This window comes from Ranitomeya variabilis, chromosome 4, assembly GCF_051348905.1.
Source record: "Ranitomeya variabilis isolate aRanVar5 chromosome 4, aRanVar5.hap1, whole genome shotgun sequence".
NCBI classification, from domain to species: Eukaryota; Metazoa; Chordata; class Amphibia; order Anura; family Dendrobatidae; genus Ranitomeya; species Ranitomeya variabilis.
In genome coordinates, this window is record NC_135235.1 from 133,043,418 (window position 1) to 133,064,747 (window position 21,330).

A 21,330-nucleotide genomic window follows, 5' to 3' on the forward strand; every position below is an offset into this window, starting at 1 on the left:
ATATATAACTAGGCTCTATGAACTTTTAAATAGGTTCCAGGGGTACACGGGCAGCATTGGTGTGGTCAGTGGAGGAGTATTGCAAGTAGGGGCTGCAGACAGGCTATCAAAGGCCTAAAATAACAAACAGTAGGCAGTCATGGCAGTTTTACATCGGTTACATGGATACACAGGCAGGCACTCCAGGCAGCATTGTGCTCAGTGGAGGAGTATTGCAAGTAGGGGCCGCAGACAGGCTATCAAAGGCCTAAAATAACAAACAGTAGGCAGTCATGGCAGTTTTACATCGGTTACATGGATACACAGGCAGGCACTCCAGGCAGCATTGTGGTCAGTGGAGGAGTATTGCAAGTAGGGGCCGCAGACAGGCTATCAAAGGCCTAAAATAACAAACAGTAGGCAGTCATGGCAGTTTTACATCGGTTACATGGATACACAGGCAGCTAGGTGGTGAGTGGAGGAGTATTTAAAGTAAGGACCGCAGACAGGCTATCAAAGGCCTAACATAACAAACAATAGGCTCATGGCAGTTTTACAGCGGTTACATGGATAGACGGGCAGGCAGCTTGGTGGTGAGTGGAGGAGTATTTAAAGTAGGGACCGCAGACAGGCTGTCAAAGGCCTAACATAACAAACAATAGGCTCATGGCAGTTTTACAGCGGTTACATGGATACACGGGCAGGCAGCTTGGTGGTGAGTGGAGGAGTATTTAAAGTATGGACCGCAGACAGGCTTCGAAGGCCTAACACAATAAAATGGGCTGGCTGTAGGCACTTTAAAATTGGTTCCAGGGGTACACGGGCAGCAGTGGTCTGGTCAGTGGAGGCCTAGTGGAAGGAGGGACCGCAGACAGGCTTCGAAGGCCTAACACAATAAAATGGGCTGGCTGTAGGCACTTTAAAATTGGTTCCAGGGGTACACGGGCAGCAGTGGTCTGGTCAGTGGAGGACTAGTGGAAGTATGGACCGCAGACAGGCTTCGAAGGCCTAACACAATAAAATGGGCTGGCTGTAGGCACTTTAAAATTGGTTCCAGGGGTACACGGGCAGCAGTGGTCTGGTCAGTGGAGGACTAGTGGAAGGAGGGAGCGCAGAAAGGCTTCAAAGGCCTAACATAACAAACAATAGGCTCATGGCAGTTTTACAGCGGTTACATGGATACACGGGCAGGCAGCTTGGTGGTGGTGAGTGGAGGAGTATTTAAAGTAGGGACCGCAGACAGGCTATCAAAGGCCTAACATAAAAAAACAATAGGCTCATGGCAGTTTCACAGCGGTTACATGGATACACGGGCAGGCAGCTTGGTGGTGGTGAGTGGAGGAGTATTTAAAGTAGGGACCGCAGACAGGCTATCAAAGGCCTAACATAACAAACAATAGGCTCATGGCAGTTTTACAGCGGTTACATGGATACACGGGCAGGCAGCTTGGTGGTGAGTGGAGGAGTATTTAAAGTATGGACCGCAGACAGGCTTCGAAGGCCTAACACAATAAAATGGGCTGGCTGTAGGCACTTTAAAATTGGTTCCAGGGGTACACGGGCAGCAGTGGTCTGGTCAGTGGAGGCCTAGTGGAAGGAGGGACCGCAGACAGGCTTCGAAGGCCTAACACAATAAAATGGGCTGGCTGTAGGCACTTTAAAATTGGTTCCAGGGGTACACGGGCAGCAGTGGTCTGGTCAGTGGAGGACTAGTGGAAGGAGGGAGCGCAGAAAGGCTTCAAAGGCCTAAAATAACAAACAATAGGCTCATGGCAGTTTTACAGCGGTTACATGGATACACGGGCAGGCAGCTTGGTGGTCAGTGGAGGAGTAGGGACCGCAGACAGGCTATCAAAGGCCTAAAATAACAAACAATAGGCTCATGGCAGTTTTACAGCGGTTACATGGATACACGGGCAGGCAGCTTGGTGCTGAGTGGAGGAGTAGTGCAAGGAGTGTCTGTCCCAGTACTCCCAAAATATAAATAGATGTTAATGTCTCGCAAAACAACCAAAACAAAAAAAAAGATGGCATACTTAGGTACAGGGGTGGGCTCATCTGCTGTGTTTCTGACATAGTAATTTGGCAGTAACTATTTAATGGTGCCAATATAGGACACAGACACAGACTACTTTAAGTTGCATCATAGATGTCTACAAATTTGTATTGTCAGTGCCAGACATTGAATGATGTCAGCGAATAGACTAAAGATTGGTGGAGCTGTGCGACATAATTTTGCACGTAGTAGAGCCCAGTTTGAGCTGGGGTAGGGGGGAACTCTCTTGAGGCCGGCGGGACCGCCCCAGGGCCACTCATGTTACAACGGTGTGTCTGACGTTGGGTGCGCACCACCACCGCCAGAGACACTACATTGTACTATGAGGGACCCAGTAGCAATGCCGTCAACCAAAAGCGAGCACACCCACCTCTTCAGACAAACAGCAGTCTCACGGGTGCTTGCGCCAAGTCGCGATACCACGGCCCCGTGTGGGGAGTTTGGCCATTTAGGGAGGTGTAAACATGTCGTATGCTGTACAATCTGCAGCAGCAAATTAGACATTAGAAAAGTAATTCACAGGCAAGAGCTTTTCATAGGAAAGCTAGGTGTCGGCCGGGCAAGGTGGGGCAAAAGATTTTGAAATCCAGTTGTGGTTCATTTTAATGAATGTTAGATCGTCAACATTTTGGGTAGCCAGACGAGTCCTTTTTTCGGTTAATATTGACCCTGCAGCACTGAATACTCTTTCTGATAGGACACTTGCTGCCGGGCAAGCAAGCTCCTGCAATGCATATTCTGCCAATTCTGGCCAGGTGTCTAATTTGGAGGCCCAGTAATCAAATGGGAATGACGGTTGAGGGAGAACATCGATAAGGGATGAAAAATAGTTAGTAACCATACTGGACAAATGTTGTCTCCTGTCACTTTCAATTGATGCAGCAGTACCTGTCCTGTCTGCGGTCATAGCAAAATCACTCCACAACCTGGTCAGAAAACCCCTCTGTCCAACGCCACTTCTGATGTGTGCACCCCTAACACTCCTAGTCTGCTGCCCCCTGGAGCTCGTGTGAGAACGATCACGTGCGCTGTGTGCTGGGAATGCCTGAAGCAAACGGTCAACAAGAGTTGATTGTTTGGTTGCTAATATTAGTTCCAAGTTCTCATGTGGCATAATATTTTGCAATTTGCCTTTATAGCGTGGATCAAGGAGGCAGGCCAACCAGTAATCGTCATCGTTCATCATTTTCGTAATGCGTGTGTCCCTTTTTAGGATACGTAAGGCATAATCCGCCATGTGGGCCAAAGTTCCAGTTGTCAAATCTCCGGTTGTGATTGGTTGAGGGGCAGTTGCAGGCAAATCTACGTCACTTGTGTCCCTCAAAAAACCAGAACCCGGCCGTGACACGCAACCAATTTCCTGTGCCCCCGTGAAAGTTTCCGCATTAAAAATATACTCATCCCCATCATCCTCCTCGTCCTCCACCTCCTCTTCGCCCGCTACCTCGTCCTGTACACTGCCCTGACCAGACAATGGCTGACTGTCATCAAGGCTTCCCTCTTCCTCTGGTGCAGACGCCTGCTCCTTTATGTGCGTCAAACTTTGCATCAGCAGACGCATTAGGGGGATGCTCATGCTTATTACGGCGTTGTCTGCACTAACCAGCCGTGTGCATTCCTCAAAACACTGAAGGACTTGACACATGTCTTGTATCTTCGACCACTGCACACCTGACAACTCCATGTCTGCCATCCTACTGCCTGCCCGTGTATCCTCCCACAAATAAATAACAGCACGCCTCTGTTCGCACAGTCTCTGAAGCATGTGCAGTGTTGAGTTCCACCTTGTTGCAACGTCTATGATTAGGCGATGCTGGGGAAGGTTCAAAGACCGCTGATAGGTCTGCATACGGCTGGCGTGTACAGGCGAACGTCGGATATGTGAGCAAAGTGCACGCACTTTGAGGAGCAGGTCGGAGAACCCAGGATAAGTTTTCAATAAGCACTGCACCACCAGGTTTAAGGTGTGAGCCAGGCAAGGAATGTGTTTCAGTTGGGAAAGGGAGATGGCAGCCATGAAATTCCTTCCGTTATCACTCACTACCTTGCCTGCCTCAAGATCTACTGTGCCCAGCCACGACTGCGTTTCTTGTTGCAAGAACTCGGACAGAACTTCCGCGGTGTGTCTGTTGTCGCCCAAACACTTCATAGCCAATACAGCCTGCTGACGCTTGGCAGTAGCTGGCCCATAATGGGACAACTGGTGTGCAACAGTGTCATCTGCCGATGGAGTGGTTGGCCGACTGCGTTCTGTGGAAGAGCTGTAGCTTCTGCAGGAGGACGAGGAGGAGGAGGAGGGGGTGCGAACGCCTACAGCCAACTGTTTCCTAGACCGTGGGCTAGGCACAACTGTCCCTAAATTGATGTCGCCTGTGGACCCTGCATCCACCACATTCACCCAGTGTGCCGTGATGGACACATAACGTCCCTGGCCATGCCTACTGGTCCATGCATCTGTAGTCAGGTGCACCTTTGTACTCACAGATTGCCTGAGTGCATGGACGATGCGCTGTTTAACATGCTGGTGCAGGGCTGGGATGGCTTTTCTGGAAAAAAAGTGTCGACTGGGTAGCTCGTATCGTGGTTCAGCGTACTCCATCAGGGCTTTGAAAGCTTCGCTTTCAACTAACCGGTAGGGCATCATCTCTAACGAGATTAGTCTAGCTATGTGGGCGTTAAAACCCTGTGTACGCGGATGCGAGGATAAGTACTTCCTTTTTCTAACCAGAGTCTCATGTAGGGTGAGCTGGACTGGAGAGCTGTAGATCGTGGAACTTTCGGGTGTGCCGGTGGACATGGCAGACTGAGAGACGGTTGGAGACGGTATTGTTTCCGCCGGTGCCCTACATGCAATATTTCCTCCTACAAAACTGGTGATTCCCTGACCCTGACTGCTTTTGGCTGGCAAAGAAACCTGCACAGATACTGCCGGTGGTGCGGAAAATGGTGGCCTTACAGTGACGGAAGGGATGTTGCGTTGCTGACTAGCTTCATTGGCCGAGGGTGCTACAACCTTGAGGGACGTTTGGTAGTTAGTCCAGGCTTGAGAATGCATGGTGGTTAAGTGTCTATGCATGCAACTAGTATTTAGACTTTTCAGATTCTGACCTCTGCTTAAGCTAGTTGAACATTTTTGACAGATGACTTTGCGCTGATCAGTTGGATGTTGTTTAAAAAAATGCCAGACTGCACTCTTCCTAGACTCTGATCCCTTTTCAGGGATTGCAGACTGAGCTTTAACCGGATGGCAACGCTGTGCTCCAACAGGTTTTGGCTTTGACACGCGTTTTGGTCCAGATACGGGCCCGGCAGATGGAACCTGTTGCGATGTTGATGCCTGCTGCGGCCCCTCCTCCACCTCCGCTTCTGAACTACTGCCGCCTGCACCCTGTTCCCCCAATGGCTGCCAATCGGGGTCAATAACTGGGTCATCTATTACCTCCTCTTCGAGCTCGTGTGCAACTTCGTCTGTGTCACTGTGTCGGTCGGTGGTATAGCGTTCGTGGCGGGGCAACATAGTCTCATCAGGGTCTGATTGTGGATCTGTACCCTGAGAGGGCAATGTGGTGGTCTGAGTCAAAGGAGCAGCATAGTACTCTGGCTGTGGCTGTGCATCAGTGCACTCCATGTCAGAATATACTTGTAATGGGCATGGCCTGTTAAATGTTTCACTTTCTAAGCCAGGGACGGTATGTGTAAAGAGCTCCATGGAGTGACCCGTTGTGTCGCCTGCTGCATCCTTCTCTCTTGTTGTAGTTTTTGCTGAGGAGGACAAGGAAGCGACTTGTCCCTGACCGTGAACATCCACAAGCGACGCGCTGCTTTTACATTTACCAGTTTCGGAAGAGGAGGCAAAAGAGCTAGAGGCTGAGTCTGCAATGTAAGCCAAAACTTGCTGTTGCTGCTCCGCCTTTAAAAGCGGTTTTCCTACTCCCAGAAAAGAGAGCGTTCGAGGCCTTGTGTAGCCTGACGACGAAACTGGCTCCACAGCTCCAGACTTAGGTGGAATATTTTTATCCCCACGACCACCTGATGCTCCACTACCACTACCATCATTACCAGCTGACAATGAACGCCCACGACGACCTCTTGCACCAGACTTCCTCATTGTTTTAAAATCTTAACCAAAGTAACTTTATTTGTTGCTATCAAACAACTTACACGGTGAGCTATAACTTCAGTATGATTTCAATATCCCTTAACAGGTTGGTGAGACCACAAGGAAAATCAGGCACAATGTTACACACTCTGTTTTCTGTGGCACAAAATCACAGAGATGACACACACGCAGGACTGTCACTCAAGCACTAATGTCAATATTAATCTCCCACCTAATTTATTTATTTTTTTTTCTCAGGGAGACTTTAGAAACCAAATAATATTAAAAAAAAAAAAAAAAAAGGCTTTCTATGGCCCACAATTAGAGAGAGAGAGGTGGCACAACCAGGAGTCAAGACTGGCGCACAAGCTGAAAGGGCAATATTACTCTCCCACTGTTTTTTATGCTTTTTTTGTTTTTTTCAGGGAGACTTTAGAAACCAAATAATATTAAAAAAACCAAAAAAAAAAAAGGCTTTCTATGGCCCACTGAATGAGAGGGAGAGAGGTGGCACACCCAGGAGTCAAGACTGGCACACAAGCTGAAAGGGCAATATTACTCTCCCACTGTTTTTTTATGTATTTTTTGTTTTTTCAGGGAGACTTTAGAAACCCAATAATATTTAAAAAAAAAAATAAATAGGCTTTCTATGGCCCACTGAATGAGAGGGAGAGAGGTGACACACCCAGGAGTCAAGACTGGCACACAAGCTGAAAGGGCAATATTACTCTCCCACTGTTTTTTTAGGTTTTTTTTTTTTTTTCAGGGAGAATTAGAAACCAAATAATATTAAAAAAAAAAAAAAAATAGGCTTTCTATGGCCCACTGAATGAAAGGGAGAGAGGTGGCACACCCAGGAGTCAAGACTGGCACACAAGCTGAAAGGGCAATATTACTCTCCCACTGTTTTTTTATGTATTTTTTGTTTTTTCAGGGAGACTTTAGAAACCCAATAATATTTTAAAAAAAAATAAATAGGCTTTCTATGGCCCACTGAATGAGAGGGAGAGAGGTGGCACACCCAGGAGTCAAGACTGGCACACAAGCTGAAAGGGCAATATTACTCTCCCACTGTTTTTTTAGGTTTTTTTTTTTTTTTCAGGGAGAATTAGAAACCAAATAATATTAAAAAAAAAAAAAAAATAGGCTTTCTATGGCCCACTGAATGAAAGGGAGAGAGGTGGCACACCCAGGAGTCAAGACTGGCACACAAGCTGAAAGGGCAATATTACTCTCCCACTGTTTTTTTATGTATTTTTTGTTTTTTCAGGGAGACTTTAGAAACCCAATAATATTTTAAAAAAAAATAAATAGGCTTTCTATGGCCCACTGAATGAGAGGGAGAGAGGTGGCACACCCAGGAGTCAAGACTGGCACACAAGCTGAAAGGGCAATATTACTCTCCCACTGTTTTTTTAGGTTTTTTTTTTTTTTTCAGGGAGAATTAGAAACCAAATAATATTAAAAAAAAAAAAAAAATAGGCTTTCTATGGCCCACTGAATGAAAGGGAGAGAGGTGGCACACCCAGGAGTCAAGACTGGCACACAAGCTGAAAGGGCAATATTACTCTCCCACTGTTTTTTTAGGTTTTTTTTTTTTTTTCAGGGAGAATTAGAAACCAAATAATATTAAAAAAAAAAAAAAAATAGGCTTTCTATGGCCCACTGAATGAAAGGGAGAGAGGTGGCACACCCAGGAGTCAAGACTGGCACACAAGCTGAAAGGGCAATATTACTCTCCCACTGTTTTTTTAGGTTTTTTTTTTTTTTTCAGGGAGAATTAGAAACCAAATAATATTAAAAAAAAAAAAAAAATAGGCTTTCTATGGCCCACTGAATGAGAGGGAGAGAGGTGGCACACCCAGGAGTCAAGACTGGCACACAAGCTGAAAGGGCAATATTACTCTCCCACTGTTTTTTTAGGTTTTTTTTTTTTTTTCAGGGAGAATTAGAAACCAAATAATATTAAAAAAAAAAAAAAAATAGGCTTTCTATGGCCCACTGAATGAAAGGGAGAGAGGTGGCACACCCAGGAGTCAAGACTGGCACACAAGCTGAAAGGGCAATATTACTCTCCCACTGTTTTTTTAGGTTTTTTTTTTTTTTTCAGGGAGAATTAGAAACCAAATAATATTAAAAAAAAAAAAAAAATAGGCTTTCTATGGCCCACTGAATGAAAGGGAGAGAGGTGGCACACCCAGGAGTCAAGACTGGCACACAAGCTGAAAGGGCAATATTACTCTCCCACTGTTTTTTTAGGTTTTTTTTTTTTTTTCAGGGAGAATTAGAAACCAAATAATATTAAAAAAAAAAAAAAAATAGGCTTTCTATGGCCCACTGAATGAAAGGGAGAGAGGTGGCACACCCAGGAGTCAAGACTGGCACACAAGCTGAAAGGGCAATATTACTCTCCCACTGTTTTTTTATGTATTTTTTGTTTTTTCAGGGAGACTTTAGAAACCCAATAATATTTTAAAAAAAAATAAATAGGCTTTCTATGGCCCACTGAATGAGAGGGAGAGAGGTGGCACACCCAGGAGTCAAGACTGGCACACAAGCTGAAAGGGCAATATTACTCTCCCACTGTTTTTTTAGGTTTTTTTTTTTTTTTCAGGGAGAATTAGAAACCAAATAATATTAAAAAAAAAAAAAAAATAGGCTTTCTATGGCCCACTGAATGAAAGGGAGAGAGGTGGCACACCCAGGAGTCAAGACTGGCACACAAGCTGAAAGGGCAATATTACTCTCCCACTGTTTTTTTATGTATTTTTTGTTTTTTCAGGGAGACTTTAGAAACCCAATAATATTTAAAAAAAAAAATAAATAGGCTTTCTATGGCCCACTGAATGAGAGGGAGAGAGGTGACACACCCAGGAGTCAAGACTGGCACACAAGCTGAAAGGGCAATATTACTCTCCCACTGTTTTTTTAGGTTTTTTTTTTTTTTTCAGGGAGAATTAGAAACCAAATAATATTAAAAAAAAAAAAAAAATAGGCTTTCTATGGCCCACTGAATGAAAGGGAGAGAGGTGGCACACCCAGGAGTCAAGACTGGCACACAAGCTGAAAGGGCAATATTACTCTCCCACTGTTTTTTTATGTATTTTTTGTTTTTTCAGGGAGACTTTAGAAACCCAATAATATTTAAAAAAAAAAATAAATAGGCTTTCTATGGCCCACTGAATGAGAGGGAGAGAGGTGGCACACCCAGGAGTCAAGACTGGCACACAAGCTGAAAGGGCAATATTACTCTCCCACTGTTTTTTTAGGTTTTTTTTTTTTTTTCAGGGAGAATTAGAAACCAAATAATATTAAAAAAAAAAAAAATAGGCTTTCTATGGCCCACTGAATGAAAGGGAGAGAGGTGGCACACCCAGGAGTCAAGACTGGCACACAAGCTGAAAGGGCAATATTACTCTCCCACTGTTTTTTTATGTATTTTTTGTTTTTTCAGGGAGACTTTAGAAACCCAATAATATTTAAAAAAAAAAATAAATAGGCTTTCTATGGCCCACTGAATGAGAGGGAGAGAGGTGGCACACCCAGGAGTCAAGACTGGCACACAAGCTGAAAGGGCAATATTACTCTCCCACTGTTTTTTTATGTATTTTTTGTTTTTTCAGGGAGACTTTAGAAACCCAATAATATTTAAAAAAAAAATAAATAGGCTTTCTATGGCCCACTGAATGAGAGGGAGAGAGGTGGCACACCCAGGAGTCAAGACTGGCACACAAGCTGAAAGGGCAATATTACTCTCCCACTGTTTTTTTAGGTTTTTTTTTTTTTTCAGGGAGAATTAGAAACCAAATAATATTAAAAAAAAAAAAAAAATAGGCTTTCTATGGCCCACTGAATGAAAGGGAGAGAGGTGGCACACCCAGGAGTCAAGACTGGCACACAAGCTGAAAGGGCAATATTACTCTCCCACTGTTTTTTTATGTATTTTTTGTTTTTTTCAGGGAGACTTTAGAAACCCAATAATATTTAAAAAAAAAAATAAATAGGCTTTCTATGGCCCACTGAATGAGAGGGAGAGAGGTGGCACACCCAGGAGTCAAGACTGGCACACAAGCTGAAAGGGCAATATTACTCTCCCACTGTTTTTTTAGGTTTTTTTTTTTTTTCAGGGAGACTTTTGAAACCAAATAATATTAAAAAAAAAAAAAAAAAAAAATATAGGCTTGCTATAGCCCACTGAATGAGAGATAGCGCACACACAGCAGTGGCACACAAGCCCTGACTGAGGCCAATATTTTTCTCCCACTGATTGATGTAGTGTTTCTGTGTTGAGGTAGATTTTAGAACACAAATCACGGAAAAAATAAATAGGCTTTCTATGGCCCACTCAGTGAGAGATGGCACACACAGGGATGGCACTGTAGCAGAAATGCCAATCTTAATCTCCCACAAAAAAAAAACAAAAAAAAAAAAAAAACTGTCCTACAATTACTATCTCCCTGCAGTAATGTAAGCCAGGTATGGCAGGCAGCAATAGGAGTGGACTGATGCACAAATTAAATAAAAAGTGTGGACAAACAAAAAAGATAGCTGTGCAGAAAGGAAGGAACAAGAGGATATGTGCTTTGAAAAAAGCAGTTGGTTTCCACAGTGGCGTACACACAGCAATACAGCTATCACGGAGCCTTCTAGGGCAGCCCAATGAGCTACAGCGCTGAGGGGAAAAAAATAAATAAATAGCTTCCACAGTCCCTGCACACCGAAGGTGGTGTTGGACAGTGGAAATCGCTGCAGCACAAGCGGTTTGGTGGTTAGTGGACCCTGCCTAACGCTCTCCCTGCTTCTGATGAAGCGGCAGCAACCTGTCCCTAAGCTCAGATCAGCAGCAGTAAGATGGCGGTCGGCGGGAACGCCCCTTTATAGCCCCTGTGACGCCGCAGACAGCAAGCCAATCACTGCAATGCCCTTCTCTAAGATGGTGGGGACCAGGATCTATGTCATCACGCTGCCCACACTCTGCGTTCACCTTCATTGGCTGAGAAATGGCGCTTTTCGCGTCATTGAAACGCGACTTTGGCGCGAAAGTCGCGTACCGCATGGCCGACAAGCACAGGGGTCGGATCGGGTTTCATGAGACGCCGACTTAGCCAAAAGTCGGCGACTTTTGAAAATGATCGACCCGTTTCGCTCAACCCTAGTCATAAGTAACAACGTTAACAATACAATAATTAAAGCAAAATAAGACGACCCTCCTCCTGAGAGCTTGCAATCTACAATGTGGTGGGGGAGATACAAAGTACAGGAGCTTAATTACAATGATGTATTTACAATGATGGTCAGTGGGTGGGGGGTAGATGGAGATAGTGAATGGGCTACACACGCGCCTTTACACATAAAATTACTTAGATTAGGGAACGTGATAGGCCGCTCTGAAGAAATATGTTTTGAGGGCGCGCCTAAAACTATGCAAATTGTGTAATTTGACTACACACAACACCCCTAAAACTGTTTAGCTGTTCTCATTATTGCTTCTAAAGAAGAAAATCAACATGTGACAAAATTGTTTGCCACCATATTGTATTAATATGCTCATGCACCATAAGGAGAAAGGTACCAGCATGCACATCTTAATAATTACATTCAGGTTTTTCATTCAGTTCCATTGCCACAGGTGTATAAAATGATCTCATTGAATTTCAGTAAGATACTGTACTAGGATGCCACCTTTGTAAGACGTGACATCCTATTAGATGGAGTGTTATAAAGCACGCCACCTCTGGACTCTGGAGCAGTGGAAAAATGTTCTGTGGAGTGACAGATCACACCTCTCTGTCTGGCAGTCTGATGGATGAGCCTGGGTTTGGTGAATACCAGGAGAACTTTACCTGCCTGACTGCATTGTGCCCACTATCAAATGTGGTAGAGATAATACTATTGTCACAGGTTTACCGCGACAGAGAGGAGCCAGAAGACCGCAGTGTCTGATTTCTCCTACTCCTGCACAGATTAGAAGTACTTCATCTTCATATTAAATGGTGTAAATCTATTTTAGCAGTGAAGGGGTTAATCTGCTCAGTTGAGAGCTCCAGGAAGCTTTCCTGGGTTAAGGCTCCCAGCTGTGCACTGTTATCCACTCCCATCTCCTATAAAAACTAGGCCCTGCCTATCACTCATTTTCAGAGGATAGCTTTTGCTGCATGGCTGGAGGTTGTTGGTGGTTATTCCTGGAGAAGGCATTTGGTGGATTTATGTGTGGCTGTTTCTAGATTTTGAGTGTGTGATAATTCCATTTCTTCTCCTACGTTGATTTAACCCCATCCTCCACTCCCTGGTGTTTACCTCTGTTGTCTGTGTGAGTATATTTGTATGTTTAGTATTTTTCGTTATTCCTGTTCATATTACCTTGTTGGTCTGGTTGGTGTATTACGGTACACTACTACTCCCCTCTTCCCTGGGTGGGTAAAGGGTGCAGACTGAGGGTGGCCTCAGGAGCTAAGGCAAGGTACTTGGCCCCAGTGTCTTCACGATCAGAAGTAATCCAGGGAACAGAGTAAGCTATGGCGTAGGAGCCCCTGGTCCTAATACTCCCAACAACAGAGTCATGACAACTATGGAGCAGTGTTTCAGTAGGTGGCAAAAGCCCCATAGGACAATCGTAATGCTTTTGCATGACTGTGTCCTAGTGCACAAAGCAAGGTCCATAAAGCCTTGATTGTGGGAGATTGGTGAGCAAGAACGTAACTATGGCCATATAGAATTCTGATCTCAATGCCATGAAACACCTTTGTGATGAATTAGAATGGAGATTGTGAACCCTGTCGTCTCCTCCAACATCAGTGTCTGAACTCACAAATGCTCTCCTGGATAAATGGGCAAAAACTCTTAAAGACACCTCCAAAATTGTGTAGAAAGCTTTTCCAGATGATGCGAACCGGTTATCATTTTAAAGAGGAAAAAACTCTATATAAATGCCTGTAGATTTAGTATGGGATTTCTAAAAAGCTGCTGTAGGTGCAATGTGTAGATGCCCCTAAAATTTTGTCCATATAGTGTACATTAGTGCAAAGTCATCCCAATCCACCTATCATCTACTGCCTATTTCATCTACTGACTCTCCGCCGACATGATTTGATGGTTAAAAATTATCAGGCATTTAAATGTTCAATTACCTACCTTTTAGTTTGCATGTGTATAAGAAGGGGATATAGCTGTGAGCTCAACAAGTGTCCCATAAAGCTGTCCCTTTCCATATATAAGATAATGTATATGATTTAAATGGCTGTTTTTGTTTTCATTTGTATATTTTACAGGGAGAAGCTGGTACTATTGGCCAACCAGGAGTTCCAGGCCAACAGGGTGAAAAGGTAAATGACCATGCTTACACTGAGAGCTGGACCTTTCTCCTAATTTTTCACGTTGAACTGGACACACAATGTAATACAAGCTGCACAGTGAAATAAAACATTTTTAGTATTTTTTATTACGCCTCTACCTTCCCGAGATATTAGCCATCAAAGTATTTCACACCTAATGAGTTGGCTTTTGTTAAGTCCAAGTGGGTGTTATCAAATAGCAACTCATATAGGGAGATGAAGTACATGCTCCAGTAATAGCATCTTATTCACGGAGGAGAAGCACATGCCCCCAGTGCTAGCAACTCATACAGGAAGAAGTACACTTCCCCAATGAAAGCAACTCATAAAGGGAGAAGAAGCACATACCCCCAGTGATAGCAACTCATACAGGGAGAAAAAGCACACGCCCCCTGTGATAGCATCTCATACAGGGAGAAGAAGTACACGCCTCCAGTGATAGCATCTCATACAGGGAGAAAAAGTACACGCCTCCAGTGATAGCAACTCACACAGGGAGAAGAAGTACTCACCCTCAGTGATAGCAACTCACACAGGGAGAAGTACTCGCCCCCAGTGATAGCAACTTATACAGGGAGAAAATGTACACGCCTCCAGTGATAGCAACTCATACAGGGAGAAGAAGTACACGCCTCCAGAGATAGCAACTCATACAGGGAGAAGAAGTACATGCCTCCAGTGATAGCAACTCATACAGGGAGAAGTAGTACACGCCTCCAGTGATAACAACTCATACAGGGAGAAGAAGCACGTGCCCCCAGTGATAGCATCTCATACAGGGAGAAGAAGAACACGCCTCTAGTAATAGCCACTCATACAGGGAGAAGAAGCACGCGCCCCCAGTGATAGCATCTCATACAGGGAGAAAAAGTACACGCCTCCAGTGATAGCAACTCATACAGGGAGAAGAAGTACACGCCTCCAGTGATAGCAACTCATACAGGGAGAAGAAGTACACGCCTCCAGTGATAGCAACTCATACAGGGAGAAGTAGTACACGCCTCCAGTGATAGCATCTCGTACAGGGAGAAGAAGCACGCGCCCCCAGTGATACCATCTCATACAGGGAGAAAAAGTACACGCCTCCAGTGATAGCAACTCATACAGGGAGAAGAAGTACACGCCTCCAGTGATAGCAACTCATACAGGGAGAAGAAGTACACGCCTCCAGTGATAGCAACTCATACAGGGAGAAGTAGTACATGCCTCCAGTGATAGCAACTCATACAGGGAGAAGAAGAACACGCCTCCAGTAATAGCAACTCATACAGGGAGAAGAAGCACGCGCCCCCAGTGATAGCATCTCATACAGGGAGAAAAAGTACACGCCTCCAGTGATAGCAACTCATACAGGGAGAAGAAGTACACGCCTCCAGTGATAGCAACTCATACAGGGGGAAGAAGTACACGCCTCCAGTGATAGCAACTCATACAGGGAGAAGAAGCACGCGCCCCCAGTGATAGCAACTCATACAGGGAGAAGAAGCACACGCCCCCAGTGATAGCATCTCGTACAAGGAGAAGAAGTACATGCCTCCAGTGATAACAACTCAACACAGGGAGAAGAAGTACACGCCTCCAGTGATAGCAACTCATACAGGGAGAAGAAGCACACGCCCCCAGTGATAGCATCTCGTACAAGGAGAAGAAGTACATGCCTCCAGTGATAACAACTCAACACAGAGAGAAGAAGTACTCATCCCCAGTGATAGCAACTCATACAGGGAGAAGAAGCACGTGCCCCCAGTGATAGCAACTCATACAGGAAGAAGTACACATCCCCAATGAAAGCAACTCATAAAGGGAGAAGAAGGACACATCCCCAATGAAAGCAACTCATACAGGAGAAGAAGTACAGGCCCCAGTGATAGAAACTCATACAGGGAGAAGAAATACACGCCTCATTGATGGCAACTCATACAGGGAGAAGAAGTACAGGCCTCAGCGATAGCAACTCATACAGGGAGAAGAAGTACATGCCTCCAGTGAAAAGTATCTAAAAACACCCACTTGGATGGTATGAAAGTTAACTCATTAGGTGACAATCATTTGATTCCTAATATCTCATCAATGAAGTGGCAAAATTAAAAAATAACAAAATTGTTTTATTCCACTCTGCCACCACTATTACATCATGCTTCAAGTTCAACATGAAAAAAATTATAAAATGTCCTCTTTAAGCTCTTCTACAAAAGATGACCATTAGGCTTAACATACCATATTTTCTGGTGTATAAGACGACTTTTTAACCCCTGAAAATCGTCTCAAAAGTCGGGGGTCATCTTATACGCCGGGTACGGCGTGTGCAGGGAGCGGTCCTGGATGGTTCCCAGGGTCTGGAGGAGAGGAGACTCTCCTCCAGGCCCTGGGATCCATATTCATGTAAAAAAAAAGTATAAAAATAAAATGTATGGATATACTTACCCTCCGACGGCCCTGGCTTTCAGCGGTACAAGTGGCGGCTTCCGTTCCCAAGGATGCATTGCACAAAGGACGGAAATTACATCGCGGTCACATGACCGCAACGTCATCTCGGGCCCTTCACGCAATGCTTCCTTGGGAACGGAGGCCGCCGCTTGCACCGCTGAGAGCCAGGGGCCGTCAGACGGTAAGTATACCCATATTTTTTATTTTTATTCTTTTTTTTTACATGAATATGGATCCCAGGGCCTGAAGGAGAGTCTCCTCTCCTCCAGACCCTGGGAACCATCTGGACCACACACGCCGTATAATAAAACACCCGGCGTATAAGATGACCCCCGTCTTATACGGCAAGTATATCCCAAACTCCATATTTTATATGGAAAAGTTGGGGGTCATCTTATATGCCCAGTCGTCTTATACACCAGAAAATATGGTAATTCATTTACCTTTCCTTATGATAGAACATTTATATCTTCCTTCCTGAACTGTGATTTGATATGCAGGGTAAGGATACTTTCACACTTGCGTTTTTCAGCTTCCGTCACAATCCGTCGTTTTTTGAGAATGCAGGATCCTGCATTTTCCCATAGACTTGTATTAGCGACGGATTGTGACGGATAGCCATCCGTCGCGTCCGTCGTGCACTGGATGCGTCGTGTTTTGGCAGACCTTCGGCACGAAAAAACGTTCAATGTAACGTTTTTCCGTACGTCGGATCCGCCATTTCCTACTGCACATGCGCGGCCGGAACTCCGCTCCTCCCCGGGACTTTACAATGGGCAGCGGATGCGTTGAAAAACTGCATCCGCTACCCACGTTGTGCCAAATTTTCACAACGTGTGTCGGTACGTCGCGCCGACGCTTAGCGACGGCCCCGTACCGACGCAAGTGTGAAAGTAGCCTTTTAGTGCTTATGTCTCCATTTTAATGACAAAACAAATCAGCATCTCAATTCTTCTCTATTTCTGCCATTTTTTAGGGAGCTGCAGGAGTTAAGGGAGAACATGGCACTTCTGGACCTCGGGTGAGTAAAATTTTTACTGTTCTATATATTGGAAAAGTAGATCTAAGTGAACATATACAGCTGCATCTCACAAAATTAGAATATCATCAAAAACTTAATTTATTTCAGTTCTTCAATGCTAAAAGTGAAACTCATATATTAGGTAGCATCATTACGAACAGAGTGATGTATTTCAAGTGTTTATTTCTGTTATCGTTGATGATTATGGCTTACAGCCAATTAAAACCCCATAGACATAATCTCAGTAAATTAGAATACTTTTTAACAGCAGCTTGAAAAATGATTTCACAATCCGAAATGTTGGCCTACTGAAATGTATATTTAGTAAATGCACTCAATACTTATGTGAAGTTTCCACATTCAGTCAGGGGCGGACATATCGCCGGTTCAACCGGTGCAACTGCACCGGGGCCCAGAGTGGGAGGGGGCCCAGACGGAGATACAAAGCAATGAGGTGAATGACAGCCGGCGGCAGTATTATTGCTAACAGGAGAAGCAGGGGGCCCGCTCTGCTGCGCACATGTGATATGACGGTCAAAAGGGGCCCCCTTCCTGACCTCACCTGTTAGCATACATTTCGCTGCTGTCTGGCTGTCACTGGTGCTTCGCGGTGACAGCAGATGCAGGAATGGAGGGGGAGGGTCCCTCAGTGAGTCACTGAAGCTGCGGCTCTGCTTGTGACTGACTGCTGCTGTGCACGTGCGCACTCTTCCCAGAGCCTCAGTGATCCGCGGGACTGGGATACACATGAAAATATGGGGAGGAGGAATCACTACTCTAGGTAGGTGAAGGGCCGGCCCGCCGGGAGTCTGTAAGGCTGAGAGCAGTGGACAGGCTCCATGTCTCCCCTGCTCATTTCCTGTGTTCTTCTGGGACGGACCAGCTCCCTGCAACTGCACTCTCTGTAGGTACACATTCCATGTGATGTATGTTGGTCTGTCTAGTGTGTGTGTGTGTATACTGCTCTGTGTGTATATAGGGCTAGTGTGTGTGTGTGTGTATACTGCTGTGTGCGTGTATATAGGGCTAGTGTGTGTATATAGGGCTAGTGTGTGTGTGTGTGTGTATACTGCTCTGTGTGTATATAGGGCTAGTGTGTGTGTGTGTGTGTATACTGCTGTGTGCGTGTATATAGGGCTAGTGTGTGTATATAGGGCTAGTGTGTGTATATAGGGCTAGTGTGTGTACTGCTGTGTGTATATAGGGCTAGTGTGTGTGTATATAGGGCTAGTGTGTGTGTGTATACTGCTGTGTGCGTGTATATAGGGCTAGTGTGTGTGTGTACTGCTGTGTGTGTATATAGGGCTAGTGTGTGTGTATATAGGGCTAGTGTGTGTGTATATTGCTGTGTGTGTATACTGCTGTGTGCGTGTATATAGGGCTAGTGCATGTATATAGGGCTAGTGTGTGTGTGTGTACTGCTGTGTGTGTATATAGGGCTAGTGTGTGTGTGTGTGTGTGTGTGTGTATATAGGGCTAGTGTGTGTGTATATAGGGCTAGTGTGTGTGTATATAGGGCTAGTGTGTGTGTATACTGCTGTGTGTGTATACTGCTGTGTGCATGTATATAGGGCTAGTGTGTGTATATAGGGCTAGTGTGTGTGTGTGTACTGCTGTGTGTGTATATAGGGCTAGTGTGTGTGTATATTGCTGTGTGTGTATACTGCTGTGTGTGTGTATATAGGGCTAGTGTGTGTGTGTACTGCTGTGTGTGTATATAGGGCAAGTGTGTGTGTGTGTATACTGCTGTGTGTGTATACTGCTGTGTGCGTGTATGTGGGGCTAGTGCGTATATATAGGGCTAGTGTGTGTGTATATTGCTGTGTGTATACTGCTGTGTGCGTGTATATAGGGCTAGTGTGTGTGTGTACTGCTGTGTGTGTATATAGGGCAAGTGTGTGTGTATACTGCTGTGTGTGTAGACTGCTGTGTGTATACTGCTGTGTGCGTGTACATAGGGCTAGTGTGTGTATATAGGGCTAGTGTGTGTGTATACTGCTGTGTGTGTATACTGCTGTGTGTATACTGCTGTGTGCGTGTATATAGGGCTAGTGTGTGTGTGTACTGCTGTGTGTGTATATAGGGCTAGTGTGTGTGTATATTGCTGTGTGTGTATACTGCTGTGTGCGTGTATATAGGGCTAGTGTGTGTGTGTGTGTGTGTGTACTGCTGTGTGTGTATATAGGGCAAGTGTGTGTGTGTATACTGCTGTGTGTGTATACTGCTGTGTGCGTGTATGTAGGGCTAGTGTGTGTGTGTGTATATTGCTGTGTGTGTATACTGCTGTGTGCGTGTATATAGGGCTAGTGTGTGTGTGTACTGCTGTGTGTGTATATAGGGCAAGTGTGTGTGTGTATACTGCTGTGTGTGTAGACTGTTGTGTGCGTGTATATAGGGCTAGTGTGTGTATACTGCTGTGTGTGTATACTGCTGTGTGCGTGTATATAGGGCTAGTGCGTGTATATAGGGCTAGTGTGTGTGTGTACTGCTGTGTGTGTATATAGGGCGTGTGCGTGTGTACTGCTGTGTGTGTATATAGGGCTAGTGTGTGTGTATACTGCTGTGTGCGTGTATATAGGGCTAGTGTGTGTACTGCTGTGTGTGTATATAGGGCTAGTGTGTGCGTGCTGCTATGTATATAGGGCTAGTGTATGTGCTGCTATGTATATAGGGCTAGTGTGTGTGTGTGTGTGTGTGTGTGTGTGTGTGTGTGTGTGTGTGTGTGTATCTTCCGCTGTGCATATGCATGTTATTATAGGCATTTTATACACAGTGTACATGCATGAGGGGGGCCTCGACGTATTTCCTGCACAGGGGCCCATTGCTGCTTGTGTCTGCCCCTGCATTCAGTGATGGTTTGGGGAGCCATGTCATCTGCTGGTGTAGGTCCACTGTGTTTTATCAAGACCAAACTCAGCGCAGCCATCTACCAGGAAATTTTAGAGCACTTCCTGCTTCCCTCTGCCGACAAGCTTTTTGGAGATGGAAATGTCATTCTCCAGCACGACTTGGCACCTGTCCACACTGCCAAAAGTACCAATACCTGGTTTAAAAACAACAGTATCACTGTGCTTGATTGGCCAGCAAACTCGCCTGACCTTAACCCCATGGAGAATCTATAGAGTATTGTCAAGAGGAAGATGAGACACCAGACCCAACAATGCAGACGAGCTGAAGGCTGCTATCAAAGCAACCTGGGCTTCCATAACACCTCAGCAGTGCCACAGGGTGATCACCTCCATGCCACGCTGCATTGATGCAGTAATTGATGCAAAAGGAGCCTGGACCAAGTATTGACTGCATTTGCTGAATATACATTTCAGTAGGCCAACATTTTGGATTTTAAAATAATTTTTTCAAGCTGATGTTATAAGTATTCTGATTTACTGAGATAATGACTTTTAGGTATTTGTTAGCTGTAAGACATCATCATCAACATTAACAGAAATAAACACTTGAAATAGATCACTCTGTCTGTAATGACCATCTAAGAGTTTTTTTTGTATTGAAGAACTGAAATAAATTAACTTTTTGATGATATTCTAATTTTGTGAGGTGCACCTGTATTTTCTATGTTCTTCTTGTGTTTGTGTGGGGTTTTTTCTGCTACTCTGGTTTTCTCCCACACTCCAAAAATTTATTGATAGAGAATTAAGATTGTGATCCCCAATGGGAACAGTGGTAATGATGTCTGTAAAGTGCTTTGGAATTAATGGTGTCCTTGGTAGGATTTGAACCCAGCACTGGAAGGCTGCAGTGCTAAATACTGAAATACTGAGTCACCTTGCTGCCTCATGTTCTGCATAGATCCCTTTTTAGTTGCTTTCATTATCATTGCAGACAGAATTACAATGTAAGGTAAAACTTATATATAGGATAGCACCACACAATAGTTGATGGTCAAAGCTCATCTCCTCTCCTTCATTGCGCAATGACCTCTGCACAGATCATAGAGCATGCCTAGAAGGATAAAAGCAACAAAGATCAGCTCTAGTGGTGAGCGAGTGTACTCGTTGCTCGAGATTTCATGAGCCCGCTCGGGTGTCCTCCAAGTATTTGTTAGTGCTCGGAGATTTAGTTTTCTTCGCCACAGCTAAATGATTTACAGCTACTAGCCAGCATAAGTACATGTGGGGGTTGCCTGGTTGCTAGAGAATCCCCACATGTACTTATGCTGGCTAACAGATGTAAATCATTCAGCTGCGGTGAAGAAAACTAAATCTCCGAGCACTAAAAAATACTCGGAGGACCCCCGAGCGTGCTTGGGAAATCTCGAGTAACGAGTATACTCGCTCATCACTAATCTGCTCACCTCCTCTCAGACCCACCGCGCGGATCATGCAGGGCTGCAAGTAGTATGAAGGTGAAGCAGAAGTCCAGCGTAGGTGATATCCATAAAAAATAACTTTTATTCCAT

The 21,330-nt window shown here is 44.9% G+C and overlaps 1 protein-coding gene across 1 annotated transcript in view; it reads left to right on the forward strand.

The window, feature by feature from the left end:
• The window catches only part of COL13A1 (collagen type XIII alpha 1 chain), a 388,678-nt gene that overhangs the window by 291,101 nt on the left and 76,247 nt on the right, over positions 1–21,330 (forward strand). The window contains exons 23-24 of the mRNA XM_077256280.1: positions 13,403–13,456; positions 16,869–16,913. Of these exons, the coding sequence (XP_077112395.1) occupies positions 13,403–13,456; positions 16,869–16,913 (99 nt within the window). The remainder of the gene's footprint in view (positions 1–13,402; positions 13,457–16,868; positions 16,914–21,330) is intronic.